At 43.8% G+C, this 20399-nt stretch overlaps 1 protein-coding gene across 4 annotated transcripts in view; it reads right to left on the bottom strand.

Annotated features, from left to right (window-relative positions):
- Positions 1–14530, bottom strand: part of MAPK11 (mitogen-activated protein kinase 11) — an 86593-nt gene extending 72063 nt beyond the window's left edge. For 3 of the 4 annotated variants that reach the window (XM_050905988.1, XM_050905961.1, XM_050905999.1), the window contains exon 1: positions 11907–12047. In XM_050905988.1, coding sequence (XP_050761945.1) covers positions 11907–12019 — 113 coding nt within the window. In that variant the 5' untranslated portion in view covers positions 12020–12047. Of the gene's footprint in view, positions 1–11906; positions 12048–14518 lie in introns of those variants that run through there. The other variant, XM_050905980.1, reaches the window with a different exon arrangement.
- Positions 14531–20399: the final 5869 nt, after the last annotated feature.

The raw sequence follows: 20399 nt of genomic DNA, 5'->3' as shown, positions 1-20399 counted from the left end.
CTGTGTACATTGTACAAGGCTAGGAGGAATTAGGTTTTAAATCCCGTTATGATGATAAATATCCCTCTCCTCCCAATTGTAAGGTCAAATGTGGGTTTCAGTGGTTTAAAAACCACTGATCTTCGAGATGGATTGCTTTTTACCTTCCATATGACTCAAGGCTGCAAAGCTTTCAAATAGTACAAAGCACTATTTTTTTTAGCTTCAGTAATTCTTATGACAGCAGCTTTTTAGACCCAGGATGGAAGCACATAAGGAGAGAGGGAAAAAAAAAAAAAAAAAAAAGGAAAGAGAAAACAAATGGCAACTTGAGTCCTGGGACCTGCAATGGGAAATCATGAATTGAAGCTACACAGGCCAGGGACTGACTTGGTTTAAACGAGTTCCTCTGCAGTCAAGAAACTGTACCAAATGATAATTAGAGCTAACGCCTTCAGGCTGTTTCCTTGCCTGGTTTACCATCATCATAATTCAAGTTGTTAACAGTGAAGCATTCAAAAATATAGATTTCATGTTGTTTGAACTCTCTTGTTTGTCAGATTCAAGGATGACTTGCATCTGTGATCCCTGCTACTGCCTCTGTGATCACATTTTGCAAGCGGCAGGCCACTGCCTGCATTCCTCCCCATGTACACTTACGCCTCTTATTTTAGACTCGGTCTCCCCCTCTTGCTATTATATCATCATAGCTGCAATCTGGGTTGTCCCCTGAATCACTCATCATCCCCTGAGTAAACTGTTAGGTGGCAGGATGAGCTGCTTCCCTTTCTGTGTGATTTCCCCAAGAATGTTCAGCTTTCAGACTAGTCCCTGGATAGGACATCTCTGGTCCCAGTCATGGTGAAAATATGGGCCCGCCTGTGCTTGGCACCTGCAAACCCTTCCTTGGGGGCCTGTAACCAGTCCGACTAAAATGATTCAAAACAGCTTCTTAAAAAAAAACCATAAAAACCAACCCCAACCCATGCTGTTAACTAGTTTAACGGGGAAGAAAAAAGTTAGGGGCCCTCACCTTCCCTTACCCTGCATGACACCCAACTCACACCCTTCCCACTTCTGCATCAAGACTGGAGAGGGCTTCTCTGCCAGTCTCTTGGTGTTTGCATTGCCTCACAAACAACTGCCGGCAACTTATAGTGCCTTTTTCTTTTACAAGGTTACTTTCTACAGGCTTCAGCTTTGGCCAACCACTTGTATTTATACATGGTTTATACTCACTTACACCTGGAAACGAATCATCCTTCCAATGGTTCAGCTACTGTGTCCTGAGTTTCTTTGAAACTATTCATTCTGAGGTGTCTTACCTCTGATTATGATGTTACCTCATGTAGCTGGACAGAACAGTATGATGGAGATAAACTTTGATACTTACAAAAGGATATTGTCTCCCATCTCTAATCTATTCTTTACTGTTAGCATTTCATTTGTTGTAGGCAGTGACAATATGTGACTTTTTAATTGCATATCAGTGAGTATTTCTGACATCATCATTAAGCAGTATGCTCACATGCCTCAATAGGATACAGGAACACCACTTTAGACAGACTTTCTATCATAATTTTAAAAGAAACACAATTATTACTATTTTTTAAATTTACAAGAAACAACTTTGTAACAATCTTAGCAATAGCTTTTTCAGATATGATCATTCTTGACCCAGAACCTTTCGCAGTTATGACGCATTTTTTGCTGTCTGTCCTTTCCAAGATCAAGGATAAAAAGCCATTATTCTGCTTACAGGGATGGCATCATTTTCACACAGATTAGAGACTTTTGCTTAGCGTGATTTTCAATCATTGCTTAAATTAGACCTACCTTTTCAGTGTTGTCAACTCCTATATTTAACAATTCTATTGAAGTTCCACTAGATGAAATATGAATCTCTAGTTATATGCACATTTTCCCAGTTCTTAAGGTTTCAGAGAAAAGTTTGAACATAGGAAGCTAATGCAGTCCAGAAACTCAAGAGGCAGAAAGCACAGGATTTTAACAGCTTCATGCTAACTTCATGACTTTTGATGTGGCATGGATTTTCAGTAGCTGATGTTTATAAACATGGCTGTACATACAGTCATTTCCCTAGTATCCACGGGCAGTTTATCCTCTGTGGTTGCAGAGCAGTAATACTGGACAGACAAGCCATTCACGTGCGCACCCTGCTCAGACCCTTCAGGGCTTTTGGGATTAGGAGCACACTATTCAGCTATGGCTACTTAGCCTTCAGGATCAAATTTGCTTCAACAGCTGGAGGGGTGCTTGCGGGAGCCCAATCTAACAAACCACGCATGGAGCCAACTCGTATCCTATTTAGTAAACTCCAGTATCCAATGCAGGAAGAACTCTTCCTGGGATCAACTGGTTCCCTTGGACTACAGCCAGTCCCTGAACTTCCTGATGCTTTGGGCTCGGAGAGGGCTTATTAGTTGGGCACGGTACTACCCACAATGCCTGGAAAAAGTTCAGCTTGAGTGCAGTGTTTGGTCCAGCAAGTTCTCTTCATTCCTGCAGCCAGCTCAGGTCTAGCTGATGCAGAATGAAAAAGCATGACCCAAGCTGGTTGTACGTGGTGCCAGTCTTGCATCTGCAGCGAACTCCCCATTTGCTGTAGGTTACCTGTGTCAGCCAACATTCCGTCCCCACCACTCCAGCTAACGACGAGGTTTTGGTTGTCTACAAAGTGTGATTTTATGCTTGTGGAAGCATTGTATCTGTAAAAATAATCAGGTATACTTATTCTAAGGGATTATTTGGGGTTAAGTGCAAAAAATACAGAGAAGACTAACTTTTCCAATTTATTTTATATAATTCAGTGTCCCAGCTTGCGAGGCTGTTACCCCTACATCATCAGAAGTTTGACAACTGGTTGGACACACTATACCAAACTTGGAGAGAATGCTGTACACAAGCAGATCCTTAAATTTGCTACATGTGACAATGACACTGGGTCTGGGTTTTCCCCATATTGTTCTAGGCTTCTATTTTTATTTCTTTCACTGCAGCACAACACAATTTTCTTTCCTTCACTGGGTCACGTTCCTCCAGAACACGTGAAGATTCCCCATTACATGTAAGCGTTAAGAGAAAAAACAAAGAAAAAAATGCAATTCATGCTCAAAACACAGATTCACATGGGCAGAACTTTACTGATTTTGGTAAGAAAGAAGGTAACATCCAGAAAACAAAATTGAAAGTACACAGAATTTCTGCCACATATTTAGTACAGCCACCACTTTGAGCTCTTATCCACAGACCTCAGCATCCTTTCATGTACCCACTGACTCCTTCCATTACAGGAGAAATGAACCTCCTTGTGGACAAATGTCCCCTTAATTTGTAAGATCCTGAATTCCTGAGAAAAACTAGTAACAGCAGCAGAAGGGTGTATGTGAGCAAGCATTGAGGGGAAGGAACGGAAGAGGGGTCAACACACAGAGAACCTAATCATTGAGGCAGGCAGCCCTTACTGCACCGTGCATTGGCAAGTAAGATAGAAGAGGGGGACACACAGTAACCCTGCCCTGGGACATTTGCTAGTGCCCAATCATATAATCTGGGTTCCTCACAACTGCAGTGAATGACAACCCTTTTTACATTTCTCATTAGTGTCATCTAAGTGAATGAAAGTCATCACATGAGTCACACGGATTTTGGTTTTTGTTTGCAAGGTTTAGTTTGTGAGCTTTGTCTTCTGGGTCTTCTCCAGGATCTTGCTCTTCTTTTTTAAAATACAACTTCTTTTTTTTTTTTTTTTTTTAAATAAATAGAGCTACTTTTTATTGAGATATAGAATAGTCTTGAAAAAAGCACACATCTATCCAATGCCAGAAAACGGACCATAACAGCTATTGGCAGTGCAGCAAGAGAACAACAGAAAAAGGCCACCCACAGTAAGCTTAAGTTAAGCAACAAAGTAAACCCAGGAAATGGTTCATTTGTTTCTTTATAAATGTTTTGCTACTTTATGCAAGTTCAAGTCGGTGATTTCCACGCTCTAAGAGCTAGATTTAAGCTGCAGAGTATGTGTTTGTTTACTAAACTACACAAATCACGACATATATGTGCATCAGAAGGAAACCATAAAGAAAAATGAGATGGTAGCAAGACAAAAGGTGGGAGGATGAGTAACGGGCAGCTCTGAAACAACATGTTAATCTCCTCATTAGAGAAAAAAAACCTTGCCTGATGATGACAGGTTATTGCATTGTAAAATTACATCCCATCACTTGGATATTATTCCAACACACCATGCTGAGCATTAGCACCAATTGTTTTGGCTTTAGTACAATCACTGTCAACTACCTCAGATTAATTTACCACTAAATCTAAATATAAAAGCACAAAATATCTCTTACATATGTAACATAATTGTTCCATAACCAACATAAAAATATGGACATACTGTTAAGCAGACACTGAAAAATACTAAAAAATAATTGCTATCCATATGTTTACGTGAAAACATCACCAGTCTTCTTTCAGTGTAACAATATGATCATAAAAATGCTGTATCAGCCTCTGAATCCACAAGCTATTTTTTATTTTCTGATCTGTTTCTTATGTCTCCACAGTGACTTAAATATTCAGATAACTTTACAGAGGAGCAGTCACACTTTTCTAGGTGAAGTTATAGACAGTACAGCTTATATCAGTGGGAGTGATGCATTTAAAATCATACTTGTGAGAAAAACATACAGAAGGTTGGGGTCATAAGCTGTTAGCTTCCTCAGCACGTGTAACCAACTCATGGATACTAAAATAATCATGTATTTTAGATGGCCTATAAGCCCAATGTCAGTATGTAAACAAGAAAATCCGTCAGCTGCCACTAAGCCAGTACACTGCTAATGACAAATGTATTCTATTCAGCATCTCACTAAAAAAAGACTGCCAGGTAGTTATAAATTGTGGGCTTCGAAGCTACAGCTAGAAATGCTTGTAGTTAATCTGGATATAAAGTTTAACGTGAAAAATACCGGTGCTTTCAAATACATTACATAAACCTAAACAGATGAAATCTCACTTACGTTCTTGTCCTCCTTTTTCCTGTTCCTCCCCCACTTCTCCTTCACATTTCCTGTCTTCTCTCTCTACAATGGCCAAAATATTAAATGGTAGCAATTTGTTCCCAAGTCATGCAGGGGTTTTGAAACGCCCTCACCCTTCCTGACTGTATACACAGAACTAAGATACTGGATTTTTGGTACCAACTAGCTAATAGGTTCTGAAATTGCAAACAGCTCCTTGGGAAGCTGTGTTGAAGCAACCAGGCCCTAAGACTTTAAGGGCTCTGGAACAGGGACTGTGCTCCCTAGCCAACCGCAATCACAATCACGACCCACGGCAGGAGAGGAAAGCAGTTAGCTATGGCACTGCTGCATCATGTGGTCAGGAAGGTGCATATGATAACAAATTATATTGAAGCAGGGATGGAGGAGACCCTCTGCAGGGAACTTTTATTCTGCTAATGTATTCCTACAGCCACACAGAAGGCTGTAATTCCATGATCCTTGCTGCCTTTCTGCCACAACTGGCTCGGCTCATGCCTCTCATCTCTCTTCCATCCCATTTCTCCCTCTCTGAAAAAGATCTCATTAATTCCTTCTGAAAGAAAACCTGCACAATACAAAGTGGTCTTCCCCACTTCTTGAGCTTGCCTTTTCTTCACCCCTCCTACAAGTCCCTCCACCACGCTCCTCACACACATACAGATGTTTCTCATCTGCTCTTGAACTACTCCACAGGCTTAGTGACAGCATCCTACAGAGATATCTCCATCACAGCCACTCTCAGCCCTTTTCATCCTTCTCCACACCACCTTCCTGATTCAGTCTCCTTCATTAAAAGCATTCTTAGACATTCTCATTTAAAATAGGAACCTTGACTCCACTAATTACCATCCCACTTCCCTTTCCCTTCCAAAGTCAGTAACTACACTGTTCCAACAGCTGGAAAATATGCAGGATGAAACTAGACAAAGGAATGACAAGCAATCTGCATTCCATCCTAGTACTGCAACAAAACCACTCTCAACAAACTCTCTAGTGATGTCTCCCTGGCCAGTGCTCAGAAACACTCTTCCATCTTCCGTCATGTATCTTTCACAAAATTTCTTGAATTCTTGACCTCCCTTGGCTTTGTAGCTGCAAATCCCATTGTGTCTTCATTCCTAACAGCTATTTCATCACGTTCCTCTGAGGGTCTTTCTCACTTGGCAACATTTTTTGTTGCTTCACTTATTTTCATCCATTCATTCTAGCAATGCTGCTGCAAAGATCCTCCTCCTAACCTGTAACATTGATCATGCAACTCCTTTTACTTGGTTCTCCTCCCCATTGCAACCTCACTTTCAAGGCCTTGTTTGTAAGTATCGTTACTACATATACTCACTCTTAAGAGGTGTCCCGCCTCTGACTGGATTCTTATATCGGCCTTCATCTCTCACTCAGTTTTCAAGCAAGTCTTTGAATAAGCTTAGAAGGGCTCATTGTAAACATCTGCAAAACTAATGAAAGGCTTCAAAACTTTGCTTCTGAATGATGCATACCAAAACCAGACAACTGCTAACAGATCTTGGACAGTAGTATTTTAACAATACTGTTTGAAATGTTTCCAATAAAATATAAGCATAAACATATGTAGGATGAAGTTCAGCCCCTGTATTTGCATTGGAAACAAAAGACCTAATCTGAAAGAGGAACAGCCCAAAGGGAGTCCACTGAAATCAACTGGCTCTACACGTGCTTGGGATTCTGCCTTTAGCCTGTAGAGATCTATACGGTCTTCAGTATCCAGCTGTATTTACATACAGCAGGTGAGTGTTACTACTACTTTAAAGGTTTATCTCAGCATTTACTATTTAAACTAGCATGTAATGTTACAGTGACACATACCATAACTCCAGTAACCTGATCTCATAGTTGAAATCATATACTTAGTATCACTACAGCTAAGTAAAAGTTCCCTTTAAAAAACCATCCCAAAGTCATCAAGTACAATCTTGGATGAAGGAATTTTCCTCTTTGTCAGTCAAAGACAATTTATATCAGCTTTTAAAAAACCTCACATGCTACTAAGTTGTCTCAGCATCTCCTTAGAGGTCCTTGATGTGAAAAGGACAGTATCAGTAATGTGACATTCCAGTCTTGCAAGCTACTGCCCTCAAAACACTTGTGAGTGACAATCTAACCAGAAGCACAGGACGGGGTGGATGGGGGAAAGAAGGGGTTAAACTTCAGGATTAAAGCTTTTTGCTTCTCTTTTTCCACTTGTACTTCCTCAAAGCAAAATAGAAGCCTAAACACCACCCCACCTTCCCCCATTTTTACCCAACATTAGCCAGGACAAAAACTTAATGGACCTTAAGCATGCACTTAAAGTTAGCAGGATAGAGGGACCTGCTGAAATGCCGCATTGTGCAAATGACTTAAGGCAGGCTTTGCTTTCCCGCTTTTCTTGAACTGAGGCCTGTGCCATTACACTCTGACTTAGCAGGCCTCTTTTTTAAAATGTGTTATGTCACCCGAGTCGGTGTTAGGCATTGCATACTCTTAAAATTAAAAGAGACTGACTGCATGATGTAAGTACTATTGATGCCAACGGCCTCCGAGGAAACAGTGCAGGAGTTTCTGGTTGGGAAGAAGCTCTGGACTCACTTTGGTTCATCTTGCAAGGTCTGTTCTTTCCAAAGAAGGCAGAACACAGAGCTTGCAATATGCTAATGAGAAACAACCTGTTGGAGAGATCAGAGACAGCACGCTGCAGAAGGCCGTCTATACCTCCCAGGCAAAAATAGGACTAAGTAGGTTGGAAGACAGTTTACAAAAGCTGGCATGAAAAGAGGCATACAGGCTTAAAAAAACCCAAACAAACAAAAACAACAGTAAACCAAAAATCTATCTACGTTACATAATTTGTGGTATAATTAAAAGTCTTTAAAAAAAAGAAGAGATGAAGAAGGTCTTTCTCAAGCAGGTGGTAATGCCAGCTCCCAGAGGAAAAGATGGACAGGTACCAAACCATAGTGGACCTTCCAGGGTAATACAGCAGGGAGGCAGAGATGCTGCAGGCCAGAGGTCCAGTTTGTAAGCAATATCACCGGGACAGCTGAAAAACTCAAACACAGCCAGAATTCTTATTTAAAAGGCAGAGTCACAAGGGACAAGAGTTTAAAATCCAGTTTGACCTGAGACATGAATTGTCTCTTTTCTCTAGAACTGAAATGAAATGGTTGTAGGTGAAGATTACCTTGTGAAAGTAAGCTTGCTTGCTTCCCATCTAAATGGCTATCAGCTTAAATGCTGCACTTAAAATCAGAAATGTTTTTAAAACTCACAATTAGCAGGGATAGTGCCTAGTCTATAAGAGTCAACCAGCTCTTTGACTTCTGTGAGAGATAAATCCAACTTTGAGGGTGGACACTATGAAAATGCATTTTTCAAAAAAAACTAACTGAGTTTTGGCTTGAGGAAGAGTTAAAATAATTGTCTAATATAAAAAACCTCAACTTAATAAGCAAAGCTATAGCACAAAAAGAAAACAACTCCAAAAGAAACAGTTGTGCATGTAAATTTGATTATTTGCTAATACGCAAACAACCCCTGAAAAAAGAAAAATTAACCAGAACGTACTGTTGAAGACTCCATCGATCATTTTCAATGTAATTAAACTACCATACACACAGCGCACTCCCACAGGGCTTAAATTTTTTTTCCTAAATTTAAAAAAAATCAGATCTGACAGCAGCAAATGACAGAACATCCACCAGCTTGAAAGGCCATAGGAAAGAGCCCAGGTAAAAGGAAGCCCTCCGCAGAGTTAAAATAGAAGACCAACACAAAATGTACTGCAAGGGTGAAGTACTTGAGGGAAAGACCTCACAGTTCTCTCTGTGGTTCACGTAGATGCTGAAGTGCAACTCCACTTGGCAGAGCGGCTGAGTTCTGAGGATTTCCAAGGAGGACTGTTCTTTATGATGTGTCATTAAAAAAGTGAGAAAAGTGGTAGAGCTCTTTATGCTAAGGAGGTTTGCTTTTTATACATATTCCACAGCCAAATAAAAAACAAGAAAAACATACCGGAAAGCACTGTGCTTGATATAGATACCTCTCTAAAAGTGATTCTGTTTTAAAACAATAATATCTATCTCCATAGCACATTTGATGCATCTGCATATAAAAACTAACCCAAACACAAATTCTATTAGACTTACGAGATGTCAATAAATTGGGCCAAAACACAGCCTCCTGACACAAACTCTTCTATTGATTTTGAGCTGCAAGCAAAAAAAGGGCAAGCAGAAGTTAGCTTAAATGCAAATATTTACAATATGTTTCTTATTACCAGTTATCACTTCAGTTGCACAAGTCTATCGGATGTGACTGATAATTTACTGTAAAAAAGGAAAGAGTAGGACTAGAGAAGAGTTTCACTGAGGTAGAAAAAGATTTGTTACAACAACTTTGTTCCTGTTTTAAAGCCAGTGTTTAGAGTTCAGGACCTTGGCTTCTATTCAGCAAAGCACTTAAGAATTTGTTTAATTCCAGTGGTTTCTGTAAGACTTAAATATGTTTTTAGATATTTTACTGAATAGGAGTACAATTATTCACAAAAGCAATATAGCATATTACTCAAGGGAATCATCGTCTCTCATGGGTCTCCTGGGTAAAGCACAGGCACATAGAGGGGGGGAAAAAAAAGAAAATCAATTTCAATAGACACTAAAAATAGATGGCTTTTCTGAGAGAGATGCGAACCTTCTCCTCACATTCAAGTTTCTGTTTGGGTTTATAGTTCATCGATGTTAACAAGGCTATTAATATAGAGTAATTCTGTTCTTAAGTGTATATTTTAGAGTAAATCTTTCCCATAGCATCTTCCAGTCTCCATTTTATATCCCAGTTCCTAGGCTTCTCCATTGATAAAATACTAGGATTCCCTTGGCTTTGCAGACAGAAAAGAAGTAAGTACAATGGATTAACAACACTAACAGTTTAAAAAAAAAAAAAAAGCACCAGCTGTGCTGCAAGTGAACTACCACATGTTTTCATTTCCTTCGCAATTTCTCAAGTCTTGACATCTCATTACAAAATTCAGCAGAGTAGGTCTTCCCCTTAAAACTATGTCAGCATAAATAGGGAAAATAACCAGAAATGCAGGTTCAATTGGAACACCACAATAGTTACTCTCCTACTGTATATCCAGCTCCTAGTTTGTAAAATGAACGAGCAGAAAGTAAACTAAGATTTTATAGTCTAAATAAACTGGGTCCTTGTGCAACTATTCACATCAGATAGTCACAGGACTATATGCTTAACTACAATGGCAGGTACCAACGGCCACACAATATTTGCCTAGATTTCCCTGGTGCAAGCATAAGCCTGAAATAATAAAAAAGAAAAGAATTCAGAGATACTTCACACTAGTCCTGAGTGTTTCTGCTGATTATTGAAGGTTTTTAAAATGCATATTCCTAGTTTACGTGTAATTGGGGTATTTCACAGAGCTAGAGAAGGAAGCAACAAATATGAAACTCCATAATTGTTCTCTGGTATCTGACTGTGAAGAGAAAAAAGCGAGCAACTAATGCATAAGTTTAGTCCACAGCAAAAAGTTAAGTTCTAAAGAAATTTTTTTTTGTGTAGTACCTTTATTTAAAGGCCCATTATGGATTGTTTTTACACAATTCCACTTACCCAGCTCACAAAAGAAACACGATTCTTTTTCAGAAACCCCTTAAACACCACTATTATTTCCAAAAATTGATTCAGAGCTTTTATAAGCATAGTTAAGTGTGCATCAAATACAAAAATAATAGCCCATTCTGCACTGGGAGTTCCCAAAAGTGCAAACCTGATACAGTAATTATCAAAAAAAGAGAAACGTTTTACGGTAAGATGTGATAAACCCTTACGCAACCCTAAGACGCCGAAGCCCTCGGGCGGCAATCTGCCCTAATTTGCGATTCCCCCTGAAATGGCCGGGTGAAACCCCTCTCCCCCCTCTGTCAGCCTGCCCTGCCTGACCCCTGCCCTGCCGACACGGCCCCGCTCCAGGGGCTTCTTCCATTGTTTCCGAGGACGGAATTCCTCCTCGCGGTGCGTGTCCCGGGCCCGCGGGGGCAGCCCCGCTAACCTCTCCGCCTGCAAGGCGCAGCCCCATCACAGCCCGGCGCCGGAGCGGGCAGGGCCGCGGCCCGCCGGTGAGCCCTGCCGGGCCGGCAGCAGGGAGAGCTCCGACAGCCGTGCCCCGCGCCCTGCCGCTGCCGCCCCATGGCTCGGACACGCCATGACTGTGCAAGATCCTCGGCTTCGGGGCAGTTTTCACTCCGGCGCGAGCGGCGCCAACCGACGAGCGGCCCCGCGGCGGCCGGCCGGTTTGACCGGCGCTGGGGAGCGGCGGCGCCGCCGGCAGCGGTGCGGCCAGCGGGCCCGGCGGGCAGCCGGCAGCACCCTCACCACTCCCCTGTGAGGCGGGGGGGCGGCTGAGCGGCCGGCGCGGCGGCCTGAGAGGGGGCAGCGGCGGGAAGGCCGGCAGGGGCCGCCCTCCGGCGGCGGCGGCGGGCGCGGTTGCCCGGGTTACGGCGAGGCATGCCCCGGCCCCGCGGGGCCGCCGGCCGGGGGCGAGAGCTCCAGCGCCGCGCCGCGCACCCCGGCTGCCCAGCGGACACGCCCCCGCCCCGGCACGCTCGGGGCCGGCCCCGCTGCCGCCCCGCGGGCACCCCCCTCCCGCCCCGCTCCGCGCACACGACCCCCGGCGCTCGGCACGGCCCCGCGGGTCTCGACGCCAGGCCCTCCCGCCTGCCCAGCATCGTCTGCCCCCGTGGGGCGGCGCCGGGGCTGCCCCCCCCCCCGCTGCCGGCCGGCAGCACCTGCCGGCTCCCGGCCCCTCTCCCGCCGCCCCGCACCTACCAGACGGAGCCGTAGGCGCCGGAGCCGACGGGGGTGAGGTTCTGGTAGCGCTGGGGCACCTCCCACACCGTCTTGTTCAGCTCCTGCCGGTAGAAGCCGCCGCGCTCGGACATTTTCCCGGAGCCGCCGCCGGCAGCAGCAGCGGCAGCCGCCCCTCAGCCGGGGCGGGGAGCGAGGCGGGCACGGCCGGCGCCGGCGGGGAGGAGGGACCGGGAGGGGAAGAGGAGGGGAAGGCGGGAGGCCGAGGGGGTGGGGGCAGCGTCCGGGGCCGGGGGGAGCCCGGGCGGGGGCGAGGGGCGCCCGGCGCACAGGCGCAGGAGCCCCGGGGCGGCCCCCAATGTCCTCCCGCGGGGCCACCCGGGCGGGGGGGGCGGTGTGAGGTGTGGCGAAGCGCCGATCCCGCCCCGGAGCGGCTGGCATCGCTGCCGGAGCGGCGGCTGCCACCGCATCGGCCGCCCCTGCCGGAACGTGCGGGAAGGGGCCCGCGCCGCGGCCCGCTGCGGAGGCGGGGACGGGCGGGCTCGGTCACCTAGCCCTTCACCTAGCATCCTGTGGGCTCTTTACAGCCTTGCTGACACCTCTCTTATTTTGCCACGGCCACCTGAAGCTCCCCCTCCGCCCGCCAGACCCCCCTCGCTCGGGTTGCAGCGACAGAGGCGGTGACCCTGCACCGGGGTTTGAGTCGGGGCATCGCCCACGGACCCGCGGGGCCAGCCGCGGCCCTCGGTCGCTGACGGAGCTCCGGCCAGATCTCGGATTTACTGGGAGTCCCCTGGTACCTAGAATTTCCCCTTAAAGCATTGACTCCCACATGCAATCATCTGAACATCTCTGCTTTTCATCAAGGAAGACTCAACCCTCAAGATAAGAGAGGAAGAATCTTGAAAACCCTAAATCTCCAAAACTCATGCACCAATTAAAGTAAAAGGTTCTGTGATTTGTTTACTGCTTTTTTTCTTTTCTTCAAAATGTGCTTTATACAATATCTCAATGACTTGTGGAATCATTGCAGCATTACTGCCATGTTACCAGTATACTTTCCTATGTATTATTTCCTTTCATAACTTCTTATGCTTCCTTGGGCAGCTCTAAATAACTTGTACGTAGCCTGCTTGCATAGATTCAGTATATGGAGATTGCTTCGCACCTGCCTTTGAATCAGCATGGAATGTAAATCCTCTCTTTTCAGAACCCTCTTATAAGTCCACTGTGTTCCTATACCATGAATTGCAGTTCACTTCGACAAATGGATGCTCAGCTTGTGATAGCACATCACTGTGAGTGTACAGAACACGTACGCTTGAATAGTTGTGAACATGATGAGCCAGATGGCAAGTTTTATGGATGCTCCAAACACTGGATGGTTCAAGTTCCAGCTCCGAAACCCCAGCCCATGTTCCATGACAGGACTTCCATAGTAGGACTACCTGAGTGAATAGTGCCAGCAACCTTGGCATTTGCTCAGCGCATTTCAAGTTAAAAAATATATGAATGATGCTACTACAGCCATTTATCTGCAGCCATCCACTCAAAGGGTACTAAGTACTCCTGAAGTGGTAGCCTAGTTCTCACTTCTACCCTGCTCTAGTGCACTAGACATCTCCAGTCCTCTCCAGACTGCTCCTTGGTCCCACTTGAATTTCTGTGCAGAGGGCATAGTACTCGAAGGAAGTGCTAAGTGTGAAAAATCCAACAATACATTCATATATCTTATTTTTCTCAGGACCACCATTTTGAGTTTTAAAATCATAATAACAGTGCAGTCACTCTACACCAAGCCAAGAAGAAATATTTCCACCCCTGCCCCCCCTCCCCAAAGCAAGCACGCCTAAATATTTTACAGTGCCAAAATGAAGCAAATAATCCTACTTGCTGACTTTTATTCTACTTGGTCTCTGGAGGTGTTTTGGTCTCTGGCCCTCACCCCCTCACCAAGTATTAGATTACTTCTCGCTAACTGCAGCCATGATTTTTGGAAGTTGAGTCTATCCATATCTGCCCAAGCTTCTAATTGTGCAATTTCCACAGGAGTTAATTTTCTGTCTTGTTGATGTTTACAGTTGCTCTCAATTTCCTGTCTTCTGTGAGCTTCTGTCAGTTATTTGTATTGCAATCATGACTCAGATTGTGCTTGATTGATTACCTTGTTTTATTGGATACTACATATATGATGTTCTACTCCATGTAATGAGGGAGATATTAGAAAACATAGAGGTTGGAGGACAGCACATGTGAGTTGTCTCAGAGCTAGGTAGGTTACAGGTCTCCAGAAGGCTCCCATAAAGCGAGCCCTGGCAGCTGCTCCTCCCACGGCAGAAGCAGGTCATCCATCTTTGCTGGCTCTGCAGAGGCGCATGAGGAAGAGGAAGAGGCAGCTCCCTTGTCAGCTGCATTCTTGTCTTTTAGTTCCTGTTTTACAGGCCAGCCAGGTCTGTGCCTGTACAAGGGAGAGGAGAGTGAGTGCACTCTGAAGAGGTGTGAAGGCATAAGGGAGAGATAAGGTCACGGCTTCCTCTGTACATACGCTGCCTTCTTAGGAGCTTTCATTTCCTATACGTGAAATACTGCTACATTAAACTGTGCCTGAGGCTGTGTTGGGGCTGCCCATGGACGGGGGAGGCCATAAAACTAATGTGGACATTGCACACCCCTTCCCCTCCTGCCCCAGCGGCTGCGTAACTCTCTGTGACAGTTCCTCACCATGCCAAGTGCTGATGGCCGGAGGGCGACAGGTCAGCAGGACTCACTGCATTTCACAAACGGCAACACGGCGTGGGAGGGAGGCCCACGGGCTGCAGCGGGGTAGGCTGAGACGCCAGGCAGCGTGTGAGGTAGGAGCCAGCTGTGAGAGCCTCACGCCTGGTGAGCAGGGTGTCAGGCGTGGGCGTCAGCCCTGGCTGCAGGCGTGAGGAGGCCGTGCCCCTGGGAGGCAGGGGATGCGCGGTCCCTCTGACGCACAGCAGTTCCAGCAGGTACCGAAGGAAGAAAACTTGTTGGTGTAGCAGGGCACTACTTTTCTATTGTGACTGTTCTTGCACTGCACAGTCAACTCCTATGTTATTCTCACTAGAACAAACCCCAATGAAAACAAAGGAATTTATTATTTTAGCCAGTTGTGAGTTACTAATTTCCAGTTATTCTTCATTCCTTTTTTACTTCCTTTTTTTGTTTGATACATTGCGGAAAGCTTGCACGTCTTTGCTAACCTCCTCTGGCTCCTTTCCATTCTCATTTATTCTCTCTCTCTAGCTCTGTTTTGATTTTCAGTTTAGGAATCACAAATTTAATACGTAACGCAGTTCAAAGATTGCAACTTTCATACTAATAATAAACATGGAAACTCGAAGAAAGAAAATGCCACCTTAGTACTGAAAATGTATCATTTCCTGGTTGGAAACATAATCATATTATTGTAAACCCAGCACTGATTTTAAACAGGCTTTGGAAAACATAGGACAGTGTCAGCAGATCAGAGTTCAGACTGTTCTTAATATAATTGCTGTAAATGTAGGATAGCTCTAACTAAAGATTTACCAAGTATCAGTGAGGTTTTGGGATGAACCACCTCTATTCTGTCACTAGATCTGTTACAGACTTAACTTTGAACTTGGAGATGCCCATTAAGAGATTTCACCATGTCTACCTGAAATTAATAACAGTAAAATAAACCTGAGAATGCCATGAAGATGCTTCCTGTGCCGCTTTCTTATGAAAATGTTGTAAGGAATAATTAACATCTTTATAAAAGAAAAAATTATATTGGAATGTTACATATGTTACTATTAATAAGAAAACATTGTGGTAATTAGCTATAGTGCTGGTTTTATTTGCAGGTTCTTGCAAATTTCTGAAACCACATCTACAAATATGTAATTATAACATAGGAAAGCTGTCACTGTTTGTAACGACAGAAAAGACGAAGTACAGGCAGCAGGAAAGGCTAAATGAAGCCTTCTGCAAATAGCAAGTCAATCATTAGCTAGTCTTAATACATCAGTTTCCATGAGATTGCTTTGCGAGAGGCTGTATATCTTTGTTACTGAATTACAAGACACTTGTTGCATATGCCTGCAAGGTACTATTACTCTTATTTCTGCTATTAACACTCTTAGCTGCTGAATACCTATTTGGAAGCCTTATATAGCACCCAAGTTGATGCAGATGATCTGCTCCAGCCTGAGACTATTATGTCCTGTTACAGCTTAGATATTCAAACCGGAGAAACTTTTTTGACGGTGTGAGAACATGAAGGGTCTTGCTTTGGAGAAAGCCGTTAAAATTTAGCTACTCATTTTGAACCTCAAATTTGATCATGAAAAATCCAAGGTATTTCATACCTATCATTAGGTATGAAATCCACCGAGGAATCCTGTTATTGACTGAGAACTTTTAAAATCTGGCTTATATCATAATAATTACATGGCAAGAATAGGTTTTTATTCTTTCTGAGAAGACAGATTCTAGTAAGGTTTGAGTTCAGAGCTGGGGCTTTGTTTCCTTCTCTGCCATTTTTTCTGTGTGGAATTGGGATGGTCACTAGATACCTCTGTACCACCTTTCCACATTTATGAACTGAGACTAGGATTGTTTCCCTATTTTAAGGATAAGTATATAAGATTGATATTACCTCAGATAGTAATAGCACTTGTACTAGCTATGATTATTGTTTGCAGACATTGATAACAACATTTTCAAATATTCCTTTCATACTGCTGTGGATGCAGGGTGGGAAATATTTTCTAATATCCTGTTAAATGAATGTAATTCTGAAAAAAAAATCAGTCTCCTTTATCTGAAGTTATAGTGAAGTGTATCTTGGCCTCCCGTAGTCTACCAGTACATGGTGGCAGTGTTTTCTTCATCCAGGAACAACATATGGGTATTAATCTAAGCTCATGTTGATATTAGATTTTCAATGCGATTGGGACTGCAAACATGCTAGCAATTGGCATCAGAAGTCTCCAGCGTAAATTTAATAAAATATAATATCCTGCTCAGTCATGTCAACAAGGGCTTCTCAGTGTATGTACATTCAGAGCAAGGCTATCATCAGAAAAATAAATACAGATTTAACTTTAAAATAATTCCTAATTAAGTAAACAAAGGTCCAGATACAATGAGAGAAGGTTGAGATGGGCTATTAATATATAGTCCTATATTTTGCTTTGTATTTCTCTTGCAATCCGTGTAATTATGTTGCCTGGTGTCTCACAACAACTCCATGATGCTTTATTCTTATGCATAATACAGCATCATTCAAACACAGCCTAATATTGACATGTATAATCAGTAGCTACAGAGAGCCCAGCACTGCTCCCGTTCAAGTCAAAGGCAAATTTCATTATGTGAATGGGAGCAAGAACACATTGTTCCAAATGCATTAATTTGAGTTTATGTCCTGAATAAACATCAGTTGTAAATTTCTCCTGGTTGACTCTGAAGACACTCCAAAGATAAAAGCAGATGTGGATGTAAGAGCCGACGTACACCAAGCTCTATGCTTTTCTGATGCATGTAAGAAATCTGTGGTGGGTTGACCCTGGCTGGATGCCAGGTGCCCACCAAAGCCGCTCTATCACTCCCCCTCCTCAACTGGACAGGGGAGAGAAAATATAATGAAAGGCTCGTGGGTCGAGATAAGGACAGGGAGATCACTCAGCAATTACTGTCACGGGGAAAACAGACTCGACTCGGGGAAAAAAAATAATTTAATTTATTACCAGTCAAATCAGAGTACAATAATGAGAAATAAAACCAAATGTTAAAAACACCTTCCCCCCACCCCTCCCTTCTTCTCGGGCTTAACTTTACTCCTAATTTTCATCACACATTTTTTCTGCCGCTCCTTCCTCCTCGGGGGAGGACTCCTCACACTCTTCCCCTGCTCCAGCATGGGGTCCCTCCCATGGGAGACAGTCCTCCACGAGCTTCTCCAACATGAGTCCTTCCCACGGGCTGCAGTTCTTCATGAACTGCTCCAGCATGGGTCCCTTCCATGGGGTGCAGTCCTTCAGGAACAGACTGCTCCAGCGTGGGTCCCCCATGGGGCCACAAGTCCTGCCAGGAAACCTGCTCCAGCGTGGGCTCCTCTCTCCATGGGTCCACAGGTCCTGCCAGGAGCCTGCTCCAGCATGGGCTGTCCACGGGGTCACAGCCTCCTTTGGGCATCCACCTGCTCCGGCGTGGGGTCCTCCATGGGCTGCAGGTGGATATCTGCTCCACTGTGGACCTCCATGGGCTGCAGGGGGACAGCCTGCCTCACCGTGGTCTTCACCACGGGCTGCAGGGGAATCTCTCTGCTCCGGCGCCTGGAGCACCTCCTCCCCCTCCTTCATCACTGACCTTGGTGTCTGCAGAGTTGTTTCTCTCACATCTTCTCACTCCTCTCTCTGGCTGCAATTGCTGCTGCCCAGTAACTTTTCTTCCCTTTCTTAAATATGTTATCCCAGAGGCGCTACCACCATCGCTGTGGGCTCAGCCTTGGCCAGTGGCAGGTCTGACTTGGAGCCGGCTGGCATTGGCTTTATCGGACACAGGGGAAGCTTCTAGCGGCTTCTCACAGAAGCCACCCCTGTAGCCCCTCCGCTACCAAAACCTTGCCACGCAAACCCAGTACAAAATCACACTCAAGGAAGGCTGTTTAATTGACTATTGTGTTGTCTCTTTTGGCTCCAAAGAAAACACCATGGGATCTTTTAAATGACTGTGCATTCCTAATCATGAATAACTCTAATCACAATCCAAAAATATTTATGTATTGGAGCAATTATATTAACGAATTGTCAATTTGGCTAAAATTGTGTTTATTCTACACACTAAGTCAATATAAAGAGAATGTGTTACTTACAGGGCTTCTAAATAGCCATGGTTGTAGATGTATACAAACTTGCACCTACACCTGTAGGGTTGCTCTGCCTGATTCCTGTGAGCTTCAAAACATGGTAAGCACTAATAGAGTGTTTTAAAAATATGCAAATATTTGCAGTTAAGGGAGAACAATATGTGAGTTCTGATTCAGCTTTAACTCTTCTATGAACACCTAGAGGAAACAGTTACCAATGCTAAAACTTGTAAAAGCAGAACACAAATCTCTAGTAAATTATCAGCCTGGCTTAGTATGGGATGCATGTATTCACATGCCTTCATTTGCCATCTGCCTCTCATCTACAGAATTTTGTACTTTGATCTGGTGCTGTTCATTTCCCATAAAGCAGTTACACTCAATCTTGTCATACTGAAAATACTGCATCCTTCTCCATTGCTGTATTTTTCAGTCATTATTCAATATATTGTGAGGATGCAACTCAGGCTATTTGAGAAAAATGGTACAAATTCAGTTGTTCTACTGTATATGAACCTCTCCAACCTATCTGCAGGTTTTTTTCCACCAGCATGACTCCAGTGCACAGTGGGCTATTCCACAAAGGTGAAAAGTGGAATTTCTACTTTAATAATAATTTCCTCCTCACTGATGTTATAATGTCACCTTCTTGGTTTTGACTTAATATTCTGTCCTCGGACTCTGACGAACAGACTTTTGGTTCCTCAAAGTAAGTGTGTCAGCAAGGCTCCAAATAATGGTTGTAATGTGACTGTAACATGACAAATTTTACTGCAGATGTTGAGCAGTGTAGACTATAATGGACCTGACGGAGGCATGCCCTCTATTGAGGCTTCACAGGGGCTTGATAAACCCAGTGAAATGGTTGTTGCATGGCTTGGCACGCTGTTCATTTATTGGGCACATTTGGACCCACAACATACTTTGCTTGCTAAATATCTGGATCAAACTTTCTGCTGTTATTATTATGGCAGGATGGTAAGACAATAATGTGATGTTTCAAATCATTCCGAACAGCCATTTGGATAAAAACTGTGATCTACATGATCCACGTTCTGTTCAAGAGCTGCCATCCATAAAGGGGGACAATTTTTCACAGTTTCATCATAATTCAGGATGTGTTTGATACACACTGGATCTTTCAGGATATTTAGACCATGCATCTACTGAAATCTAATCATATTTCTATTAATGAACCTACATAGTCTATATGAAACTGCTGTGAAAGAGTAGTTTATTACTCCTCAGTTTTTCTTGTACTTATGGGAGCTCTTATGAACTGAGCTGCACAAGCTGTACCCACAGATTAAGCAACTTTCTTATATATGTGTTGCCCTCTTAAAACAAATAAAGCCATAAACCTTTGTATATAGAGTTGTGTAGACATATGATATATGTCTACTAATATTTTAGAAATAAATATCAGGTGGCGCCTCAGTTTACCTGTTTTATATTATTGTACCTGACTGTACACAGTTAAATCGATGAATAAAAGCAATGGCAGAGATAAGGCTCTTTTGAGAAACAATTAATTGAGGGCCCTGAACCTGAGGATTTAAGCCATTTAATGTCCCTTTTATAAACTGGAACTTAACAAAGGGAATACTAAATCACTGTAAGATGAGAGGCCCTGGAAAGGAATGGGGTTATCA

Source organism: Gymnogyps californianus, chromosome 1 (genome assembly GCF_018139145.2).
Source record: "Gymnogyps californianus isolate 813 chromosome 1, ASM1813914v2, whole genome shotgun sequence".
Classification (NCBI taxonomy): domain Eukaryota; kingdom Metazoa; phylum Chordata; class Aves; order Accipitriformes; family Cathartidae; genus Gymnogyps; species Gymnogyps californianus.
This window is presented reverse-complemented; position numbering and strand designations above follow the sequence as displayed.